The sequence below is a fragment of the Olea europaea genome, chromosome 10 (assembly GCF_002742605.1).
Source record: "Olea europaea var. sylvestris chromosome 10, O_europaea_v1, whole genome shotgun sequence".
Taxonomy (NCBI): domain Eukaryota; kingdom Viridiplantae; phylum Streptophyta; class Magnoliopsida; order Lamiales; family Oleaceae; genus Olea; species Olea europaea.
The window spans coordinates 13,474,537-13,486,387 of record NC_036246.1 but is presented as its reverse complement, the minus strand read 5'-3'; the positions used below and the strand labels follow the sequence as shown (position 1 = coordinate 13,486,387).

General features: G+C 30.6%; 1 protein-coding gene across 2 annotated transcripts; it reads left to right on the top strand.

The window, feature by feature from the left end:
* The first annotated feature begins 9,052 nt into the window (after positions 1-9,052).
* Positions 9,053-11,736, top strand: LOC111401304 (ran-binding protein 10-like). Of its 2 annotated transcripts, none has more exons than XM_023028986.1 (5): positions 9,053-9,732; positions 9,872-9,947; positions 10,079-10,190; positions 10,344-10,435; positions 11,216-11,736. In XM_023028986.1, exons 2-5 carry the CDS (start codon positions 9,897-9,899, stop codon positions 11,258-11,260), a joined length of 300 nt encoding a protein of 99 aa, XP_022884754.1. In that variant the 5' UTR covers positions 9,053-9,732; positions 9,872-9,896; the 3' UTR covers positions 11,261-11,736. The 2 variants fall into 2 exon arrangements, with proteins under 2 accessions (XP_022884754.1, XP_022884753.1); XM_023028985.1 differs by having other exon boundaries at positions 9,061-9,807.
* The last annotated feature ends 115 nt before the right edge of the window (positions 11,737-11,851 follow it).

The following is an 11,851-nucleotide window of genomic DNA, read 5'->3' as shown; positions in this document are numbered from 1 at the left end:
CAAATTCAAATTATTATCTTATTTTTGACCTCACGTTCCCTATGAAATCATTATTTCAAAATGTATTTTTTGTTTAAAAAAAAAAACATATCAAACGGACTCTTAATGCTTTATTGCGACTCACAGTCGACAATCAACGACCACCCGTGCTGACTCAAAATCTTAGATTCGTCACTGTTAACACACACACACACACGTACATATGGACATATCTATATGTGTGTGTGTGTGTGTGTGTTCACAAATTACTTTAATAACAATAATGAAAATATGTTTGATTACAAGCATGAAAAGAAAATAAGTTTGAATTAAATTGGCTAGAACTTATTTGTATGAAGATTGATGATTAAATGTATTTGATTGTTTTAATTTCCATTCTTAAAAATATTATACCTGTCTATTTTTATTGGTGGGTACATGAAAGAGAGGGGTAGATAAGAGAGAGAGAAAATGAATTGTTTGAAAAATAAAAACTTATCCCTCCCTAAAGAAAATATTTTTCTCACTTTTGAGAAAAATATGATCACGTGACCAAATTTTGAAAAATATTTTTCATGAAAAAAATTTTAATCAAACATTCCAAAAGTATGAACTTGGGTGAAAAATGACATTTTTTATAAATAGTAAAGCCAATCAAATACATCCTTATAGTATTCAGAATTGAATAAATATATTTATGTTGTAAATGGTAAGCTTATTAGTGAATGATAATTGTACTTCTACAGCCCTAAAAATTATTATCGTTGTATCCCTAATTCTTTTCTATAAATATAAGGTTTTGGTTTTTCATAAAAAACACATAAATTTATTGACTTTTATTCTCTCTTTTCATAACACGTTATCAACACAAAAATTTAATTCTTCAAAATATAAAGAATGTAGTAATTTTTTTTAAATATAATAATCTATCACGTGTACTAAAAATAATTTGGTAACAACTTAATTTTCTTTTACACATGCGCTGCTACAGGAATGATTACCCAAAAAAAAAAAAAATTCATGTTTTTCTTTGTAGAAATCATTTAAAAAAAATCAATTCATGCCTTGTATACTTACACATCCTGCAGCTGTCATTATTATTATTATTATTATTATTATTAACTCAATTCATGTCATGTTTATGTATCCATGTGATGCATAAAATTTATTAGGAATATGGGCCAAGGAGTTTTGTAATTAGTGTTGTCCATGTTCTAAAAGAATTTCTCTGTAATAAGTGCACTCTAAGTCCTATCCATGTATCGTCATGAATTTCATCACAATTAATGGTCCAAATTAATATATGCACACATTAATTCATGTCTTAATTTTTTTGTTTTTTGTTTAATTAATTATCTCGTTCATGTTATTTTTAATATAAGCATGATTTATGAATTTAGTACCCTTATATCTCCCTACTACAAATAGTTCATTGTTCTTGAAAAAGCATAACTCTATAAATAACAGATGGCTTATGAAGGGTTATTGTTTTTAAATAATAATTTATCATATTGTTGCTCTTGAAGTAGCACAATATTATAATTAATGTTTTTGAAGATTATTACTAGCTCTTGAAGAGTTTAAATTATAATTTTCAATATTTTATAAGAATATTAACATATTACTCTTGAAAAATAATAGTAAAATATAACATGTTTTTGAAATAGCACATTTTTCGAAGAACAAAGTATTTTAAATTAGTTTTTACATAAAGGAAAACGTGTAACTTATATTATGTTGATATTAACTACTTGATTAACTATTATAAAAATTTTAATCATAATTTTCGAAACTAATGATATTTTCTTCATTGTACAGTTAATTAAATGGTAAACATTGCAAAACTTGTGTTTGCTACACTTGACATATCTGGCAAAAACTATATTATGGGTACTCGATACTAATATTCATCTTGTTTTGAAAGGTTTGGGAGAGACAATAAAAGAAGAAAACAAAGATCTCTAAGGATCGTACAAAAGAATTTATATTATTTCATCATCATCTTTACGATGGATTGATAATTGAATATCTTACTAAGAAAGATTCACAGGTTCGTTGGAAAAAATTAACTGAAATATTTGATCATCAGAGGAATATAATCCTCTTCAAAGCTTGCTATGAGTGGATGCACCTTCATTTGCAAGACTTCAATTATGTTAGTAAGTACAATTTTGAACTGTTCAGTATATGTTCAAAATTGACATTGTGTGGATAAAAAATCACGATATGTTGGGGCAAACTTTTTCCATCTTCTATGCCTCGAATGTGCTCTTGCAGCAATAATATCATTAGCGTAGTTTCAAAAGTTACTGAGAACTCATATCTTGTCTGAACAAAATAATGAATTGCTGATCAAAATCATGTATTACATCCATCTGGTTCTGTACCATTGCCTGAGGCAAATGCAATATCAAGACAAGGACGTGGACGTGTACGTGGAATAAATCATGGACGAAATAACCAACAAATCTATCAGTAACAAGCCAACAATTTCAAAAGTCACAAAGTGAACGAAAGTAGCATATTTAGAAAAGAATACATAGAAAGTTGCTTTAGATGTGGAATGAAAGAGAATGTGACACATAGCCTTCATATGGTAAAACATATTGTGGATCTTTACCAAAAATTTATCAAGAGAAAAAGAAAAGTGGAGATGAATTTTGTTGATTATGATGGTCTCGTTGATGTGACTCATTTTGATTTCTATGATTTTTTGTTGATTCAAATGAGAATATTGACCATTTGATTGAGGGTGGTGTGATGGAAAATATAGACTAGCTTATTTTCTAATCTCTCGTATTTCCATTCATTTTAGAAACTTAGTTTGAAATATATTTTTATTTTACGCAAAAAATTTGAAACTTCATTATGTACGTTAATTTCACAGTACTGAATTATATTTGTCCTTTTAAATTTAAATTCAAGTTTTTAAATATATCTATTTTGTTATATTTATAGTTTTATGATGGATTTTCAAGATATCTGTTTGATTAATAGCGCAACTATACATGCCATTCTTTAAGACAAATTTTTTTTTTAGACTTAACATTAGTAGAAAATAAAGTTATTATAATATCAGTGCATCAAATATCGGTGAAGGGTTTGAGGGAGCCTATATTATTCTACCAAAAATAAAATTATATGTTGACGATGCACTTTATTATAATAAATTCAGAAGAAATTTACTTAATTTTAAATATATTCGCTGTAATGGATATCACATTGAGAGGATGCAAGAAAATAATGTTAAATATCTTTGCATAACTTCTTTGTATCTGGTAAGAAGCAGATAAAAGAAAAATTTCATGCACTCCCATCTAGCATGTATTATACATTTATAAAAATGGTTAAATAAAATATTGTCACGAAACAGATGTTTGTTAACCTAAAAATTTTTATACTTTGACATGATCGATTTGGACATCTTGGAGTTATAATGATGTGTCGAATAATAAATAACACACATAAACATCCTTCAAAGAACCAGAAAATTCTTTTACCTAATGATTATCTATGTGTAAGCTTGTTCAAAAAGTAAGTTAATCATTAGATCCTCGACTACGGAAATCAATAATGAATCTCCAACTTTTTTGGAATGATTTCATGGAGATATATGCAGGCCAATAAACCTACCATGCGGATCATTTCGTTATTTTATTTTATTAATTGATTTTTTTTAGATGGTCACATGTTTGTATATTTTCCATTAGGAATGTAGTCTTTGCTAAACTATTTGCTCAAATCATAATATTACGAGCGCAATTTTGCGATTACTCAATTAAGACCATTCGTCCTGACATGTTGGTGAATTTAAATCACAAGCATCAATAATTATTTTATGTCAACAGGAATTGTAATTGAACATACGGGTGCGCATGTCTATACACAAAAATGGCTTAGTAAAGTTGTTTATTAAATGTCTAAAACTTATTACTAGACCATTACTCATAAAAACAAAACTTTCAACTTTTATTTGGAGTTATGCCATATTACATATTGCATCATTGGTTTCGTATAAGACCAATTGCCTATTATCAATATTCACATTTGCAACTTGCATTTGATCATGAACCTAATATTCCTCACATACGGATTTTTGGTTGTATTTTCCAAGTCTCTATTTCATCCCCACAACGTACTAAATGGGTCCTCAACGATGACTTGAGATTTATGTGGGTTTTGATTCACTATCAATTATTAAATATCTTGACTTTTAACGGTTGATTTATTTATTGCATATTTTGCAGATTATCATTTTGATGAAATGACTTTCCCAACTTTGGGAAGGCAAAAACTATATCCTAAAAAATTAGATATAATTTATTGGAATGAAACAACTCTATTTCACTTTGATCCCCATAGCAATCAATATGAACAAGAGCTTGAAAAAATCGTTCATTTGCAAAATGTTGCAAATCAATTATATGTTGTATTTTTTGATACAAGAAAAGTGACAAAGTCATATATTTTAGTAGAAAATATACATGCAAAAATTGACGTCCTCGTATGATAATATGTTATAGTAAATGAATCTCAAATATATCAGAAATGGCCAACTAGTTGGTCAAAAACTCTATACCTCAAAAAAAAACAAAAAAAAAAGTACAATAGAAAAGCCAACAAAAAACTTCGAAAAAAATAACATTAGAAAAGATTGATAAATCAAATATTAAAAATATGGTTCTTGAAATACTACAAGTTTCCAAAAAAATGAGATTTCAATAAATTATTTGTTATCTCGTAAATTATGGGAATAAAATAATGTTGCTATAGACAATATTTTGGGCTGTAACATGATTTTTGATATTATGCAAAATGAGAATCCTAAACCATAGTTTGTTACACTGTCGAAAATAGAAATAATTGGCCAAAATGGAAAGAGATCATACTGGCGGAATTGAATTCCTTAGAGAAAAGAAAAGTATTTGGACCTATAGTTTGAAAACTTGAAAATGTAATTCCTATAGATACAAGTGAGTTTTTGTGCGAAAGAGAAATGAAAATAATGAAATTACAAGATATAAAGCTCGACTCATAACTCAATGTTTCTCACAAAGATCTGGAATTGATTATGATGAAACATATTCTCTTGTGACACCATCACTTTTAAATTATTAATTAGCTTGACTTGCCACGAAAACTTGATATGCACTTTATGGATATAGTAACTGTCTATTTGTATAGTTCACTTGATAATCCCTGAAGGACTTAAAGTGCCAAAAACAAATGATATGCTCGAGCACCATGTTTTCATTTAAATGTAAAGATTATTATATGGATTAAGACAATACAGATGCACGTGGTATCATGTGGTATAATCGTCTTAGAGAATATATATTAAAGGATGGTAAGTCCACCGTCAAATCCCAGGGCTCAACCTTGAACAGGCGGTGGAAACTACTAAGTTGGAGCACGGTAGGGGCAGAGCGAATTTTCGGTGGAGTGGTGAAATGCGTAGAGATCGAAAAGAACACCAACGACGAAAGCACTTTGCTGGGCTGACACTGACATGTCTGTCCATGTATTTTTATAAAGAAAACAAATATTGGATTTGCAATTGTGGTAATTTATATTTAATTAGAATTCATGAAGAGTACAACAAAATTGAAGATTACTTGAAAATGAATTGGAGATGAAAGATTTCGAAAAAATGAAATTTTGTTTTGGATTGCAAATTGAACGCTTCCTAGAAGGATTACTTGTTCATCAATATACATATACAGAAATTTTTTAAAATATTTTTATATGGATAATGCACATCTATTGGCTTCATCTATGGTTTTTTGATAACTCGATAAGAAAAATGATCAATTTCGTCCACTTAAAGGTGGAGAAAACGTTTTTGGTCCTTAAGTATCATATCTTAGTGCAGTTGGAACATTAACTTGCAAACAACACTTGACCCGATATAGCTTTTCTGTAAATCTCATTGCAAGATATAACTCTAAACCAACTCAAAGATATTGGAATAGTGATAAATATATTTTTCGTTACCCAAAGGGCACTGTTGATTTGGAATTATTATATTCTCAAAAGTCGAAATCCGCTTTAGTGGAATATGCAGATCTAAGTTATCTCTCTGACCCATATAAAGTTCAGTCATAAACAGAATATGTATTTATATGTGGAGAAACAACTACATCATTGATACTTGTGAAACAATCCTTGATAGCAATATCCTTAAATTATTCTGAAATTATTGTAATACATGAAGCATGCCGATAATGTATATGGTTGAGGAACATGACCCTTCATATCCTAGAATCGTGTGGGTTAATTTTTACAAAAGATAATCCAATAATTTTGTATAAAGACAATGTAGCTTGTATTACACAACACAATGATGCTATATTAAAGATGACAATATGAAGCATATTTCTCTAAAATTTCTTTCATACACATGAGCTTCAAAAGAAAATTGACATCGATATCTAACAAATTTGCTCAAGTGACAATGTAATCGATTTATTCACAAAAACATTGCCAATATCTACATTCAAGAAATTGGTTCATGCTATTGGAATGTTTCGACTCAAAGATTTTCAGTGATTAACATCAGGTGGAGTAGTTGTACTCTTTTTCCTTTGCTTAGATTTATCCCACTAAGTTTTCCTAGTAACTTTTAATGAGGTAGTATTTATTTTTAATACTACAAAGTAATTGAATTTTTTTTCCTTCATTTGATTATTTTGTCATATTGAATTTTTATCAAATAAAGTTTTAGCGATGCAGACATTTTGTAATATGCTATTCAAGAGGAGTGTTGTAAATGATAAGTTTATTAGTGAATGTCAATTGTACTCTTGCAGCCTTAAAAATTATTATCGTTGTATCCTTAATTCTTTTCTATAAATGTAGAACTTTGGTTATTAATAAAAGATACACAGGTTTATTAACTTTTATTCTCTCCTCTTTCTCTATCTTTTCATGACAATTTAAACATTTTTACTTTTTAACTAAAAACAAATGAAAATAGTAGCATAACATCTCAGTCTTATCTGCCCAATTCGTTTCAGCGTTAATCTTTAGACTTAAAATCGCGTTTTGAGTCTTATAGGAAATTCACGTTTCCACGACTTCAGTTTACACTACATACAACTTCATCAATGGAACTGCAGAGGAACCGCCTCCCCTACAAAAGCAGTTTCACATGGCAACGATATTAATCTGCACTCTGGCTTTACACGCACGAAAATCAATCATTCATTGAATTAGTGCACGCAACTATTCTTTATATAATCTTAATTTTTGGTTGACTTTTTGTGTACAAGTGAATATAAAAGCATACAATTTTTGCTGATAATTAGAAGGGGCGCTGGAAAATGGATGTTGATCCACGACAATGGGAAAATATTGTAAGTCATTCTCGGTTTTTCTCGGGCTATGATTTATGATTTTGATTTGGGTTGAAAATATCTTCTCTAATTTTGCATTTTTTGTGGCTATATTTTCAAGATTCCGATTTTAATTGTTAATTTAAGTTGGGTTTTCATTCTTTGTTTGCATTTTATGTATGCTTGGTTTGGAAGTAATCAGGGCACCCATTAGAAAATAATGCACCAAGTTAAGTTAGTATGAAACTGGAATATATACTTTTTTGATGTAATTGATTATCGGAAGTTATTTTGCTTTTTGGGTGGCTACTCTTTATGGTAAACAACTTTTTTAATTGTATTACTGTTCGGATCTATTTCATGTTGCAGAACATGTATATTCAGAGATTCTGTGCGCCACTTCTTTTTGTAGAAATTATTTGTTAACAGTATCTATTTGCGCAGTGGAGGATAGGCTAATCACCAGACTGCTCTGGAAAGAGAGAATCTAGTTTAGAGAGAGCATATGGTACTTTAATTGTGGATTAGGGAGGGAGGTGGGGCTCTAAGTGGGCAGACCGCAATTAATATCCTTTTCTCGTTAGATGGATGGCCTACGTATTGGTGGGCTGGCCTTTATGAATCTTGCGGTGGACAGTTTGTATTGTGTCTAATGAAGATGATTACCCTGGTTTTGGATTTCTAACAGTTGATATTGCATTCTGAGAAACCTACGTTAATATTGTTTGCTACTCTTTCGGATTTTGGTTTATATGCTAAATATCACCTTGTTTCAACTTTTTCGGGTCTAAGTTTAAATTTCATTATTCATGTAGTTATCTAATTGTATCTGTAGTATCCATGTAACAACAGGTTGCATATTCTCATGGATTAAAATGGTGTTTTTCCTTTGTATCATTTCCCTATTTAGAAAGTAGCCTAACCTAATGGTAGTGGGCATGATGGTCCTTTTGCCTCCGTTTTCTTCTAAACTTTCTGGGATTTTTGATGCTGTTGTTTACTATATTCACTTTACTATAAGTTTCTTCTGTGTACTGTTTTATATACTCTTTTGGTGTTTGACTGTTCATTTCACCCCTTGCAGGCTGTAAATGACAAAGATATCCACAAAATTGTCCTATCATATCTTGTGCATAACTGCTTCAAGGACACAATGGATAAGAACTTATACTTGAAGCTTATATGAGTTTATTGTTCCATAATTCATTTAAAGCTTGAAGGACAAATCTTAATTTGTCAATGCCCATAATGATGAAATTATAAAGATTTTGCTAATTGTACATCAAAATGGTACATAAATGGTTACCAAAAATGATGTAGAGGGAAAATATTGAATTAAGAAGTTTATTATGTTTTAAACTGTCAAATGTTAGAGCGAAATGTGGCATTATGTAATCCCTTAGGTAAATCTTGATGTACATGTAGCAAGATCCAAATTATAATTGGCAATGTGCTATAAGAACAAGATTAATTAAATTATCACATCCTCATAGTATAATTTCATGATATTTCTTGTATGAATGTACTTAAAATCTGTAATAGATTGTTTTATTTACCTATCTTACCCATACTGGTGCAGGATAAGAAGGGGACGGGAAGGAGTTGGTTTAACAACTATGAAATAGTTTAAAAGGAAACTAGTAGCATTAATGCTATTGAGAAAATTCAAAAGGAGATTTTTTTTTTTTTTAACTGATAAATGTCTAGAAGATATATTTTGAAAGGTCAGTGAGATGTAGTTGTAATTTGAGTTATTGAAAAGGGTAAAGGAATGCTATTTGTCCCCAACGATAAATAATCGAACTTTATGTTTAATTAAGTGGTTTTTATTGTAGACAACATAATTGGTATTGGATTCTCTATATTTTATACTGCTTGAGAAGTGGATGAAGTTTTCATTGTCTCTTTCTAATGTTTTGTGCTGCCTGCCAAGACTAACAATAAGCTTTGTTTGTGTGGCAAACATACTGAGAATAGAATATAAGACATCCATTATAAAATGCCAGATGTTTGTGTGGTTCATAGATAAGATGACTACTTGTCAATAATTGCCTGAGCGCAATAATAAAAAAATAAGTCAATAATGTTTAAGATATTTTAATTAAAAAAATCTGATGGGAAATGAACACTGTTTTGTTAAAGTTACTATACTTGTCTATAGGGTTGTCTTAAAAATCAGTATTTTGTTCTGCATAATTTGACCATATTAGAACAGTGGAAATTTTGTTCACCAGATGTTCTTTACATGCTATATAAGATTGGTGCAATAGAGTTCTATTATTTGTGTAACTGCTAAGATTATTTTATTTTCTTATGCACGGTAACAATAATGCCATTTACTTCCAGGAATTTTCCATTCCGCACTAGACGGGGATGCATTGAAGGCCATTGAATTGACTCAAGATTTCGCTCCTGTCTTGTTAGAAAACAATAAGGATTTACATTTTGATCTTTTGAGCCTTCATTTTGCTGACCTCATCTGCTCGAAGAAATGGTGAGTAGGTAATAGTGATATATTCCTAATGAAGGTAAATTTTTAAATTCTTTTACTGTGGCAGCACTGAAGCTCTGGAATTTGCTCAAATGAAGTTGACTCCCTTTGGGAAGATGCAGAAATACGTTGAAAAAATTGAAGTATGTCCCTTCTCTGGTAAAATTATATTGCGCACTTACGTTTGGTCCCAACAAAAGTTAACTTGAGCTTTCTAACTTAAATTTAGATAATTTTTTTTCATGAAATGATGGACAAATATTTTTCCCTGCAGGATTTCATGTCTCTGCTAGCTTATGAGGAACCAGAAAAATCCCCTATGTTTCATCTTTCAAGCTCGGAATACAGACAGCGTGTTGCAGAGAATTTAAACAAGGCAATTCTTGGTATTGGTTTCTTAAAATTGTAGCAATTCGTGGGAATATTTTCCTTGTATTCTCCTTTTATTATCATGATGATGATGATGATGATGATTGTGGTCTCTCAAATTTCTCTTCATCGTTAATCACTTTCTCCTATCACGTGACTCATGGTTGCAGCACATGCTAACCTGCCAAAATATTCAGCAGTGGAAAGGCTAATACAGCAGGCAACAGTTGTTAGGCAATCCTTGAATCAAGAATATGGCAAGGTTTGACAATGGCTATTATTCTGCTGCTGAATAATTGTTTCCTGGACTCCTGAGTTTTGATTTTGTAATGAATGCTAGAAGTACGGGTAAAATGCACTTTAACTGTGTTCGTCCAAGTTGCATTTTAGCTCCTTGTTTGTATTGGTTCCATTCCCACGTGACACGTTTGGTGAAGTGGATTTAATAAAACTGGACAATATTAAGGAAGATGTTAAATTATTATTCGTTGCATTATTAAGTTGTATGTATTACACATGCCATACATACTCCTAGGGGTTGTGATTGAGAGTGAATTCTTTTGGTTTTAATACTATTGGAGGTTTAGTAGCCTATTCTAAGACCAGAAAAAAGAGGGGGTGCGGGGGGGCATAGGGGTAGGGAGATAAAATTCAATTCATTTTGCAACAAAACACAAGGGTATACGACTGCATTCTAACAAAAGAAGTACAAATAAAAAATAAATAAATAAATAAATAAATAAAATAAAAAATCGACTATTCTTGCTTGAGATGATCTCTGTCATCATTATATTCTCTCTGCTGCTTTTTATTGTATCTTCTTTCTATACTTGCCACATGTTGAAAATCACATATAACTTTGAAATGATTTCTTATGGCTGTTATCTTTCATAAGGGATTTAACAAGAGAAAAGTGAAGTTATATTAGCATGAAAAAACATGTGACTATTGATGCAAAATAGTTAGGAAAAGAGTTTTATTCCTCTAGCTGTTATTCTTTAACATGTTGCTAAATTACTTTTTACCATATGTCATATTGTAGGATGGAAATCAACTATTTTCTTTGAAGGATTTCCTTGAGAGGTAGATCTGTGAAGGCTCTGAAACTGTTTCTGGTAGCATATGTGGCGATTAAAGGCTTGAGGTGACATTATCTTTTCAGAGGACACAATGCCATCTACAGTTCTTTACTATTCTTCAAAACTCCTGGTGCTTGATTTCTTCCAAGTGTTCTTTTCCAAATATCGGGTTTCAACTGGTCATTGTTTGAGTTGCACATCGTTTACACGTGCACTTACGTACAAGAGAGAAATGGTTGTAATTTGTTGAGGTAGGTGGAAATTCATTGTGTAAACAGTTCATTTGACTACCTATGGGATGCACTGCATTGGAAAGGTTTTGAATAGAAGAATCTCAAGCTTCAAGAAGAAACAAGTTCGTATAAGAAGTCAAATATCAAGAAACATTTGGTGAAAACAGATTTGAGGACGAGCTCTCGTTTTTCCTGTTGTGTTGGTATTTTTACTTCTTTATCTTATATTATATAAGGCTTTTTTTGGGCTATGGATTGAGTTGCTTTAAATCTCTTCGAACACAACATAGTGGGATTCACGTATTTTTTTTCTAAATTTAATGAAAATAATGTTTAGTCTGTTCTTCTTGTTAGGGAGTGCTTGCT

Excerpts from the sequence above, each read along its gene's own strand:
- LOC111401304 (XM_023028986.1), top strand. The coding sequence starts at position 9,897 with ATGAAGTTGACTCCCTTTGGGAAGATGCAGAAATACGTTGAAAAAATT. Across the intron at positions 9,948-10,078 it reads AATACGTTGAAAAAATTGAA|GATTTCATGTCTCTGCTAGC; the intron begins GTATGTCCCTTC and ends TTTTCCCTGCAG. Across the intron at positions 10,191-10,343 it reads TTTAAACAAGGCAATTCTTG|CACATGCTAACCTGCCAAAA; the intron begins GTATTGGTTTCT and ends TCATGGTTGCAG.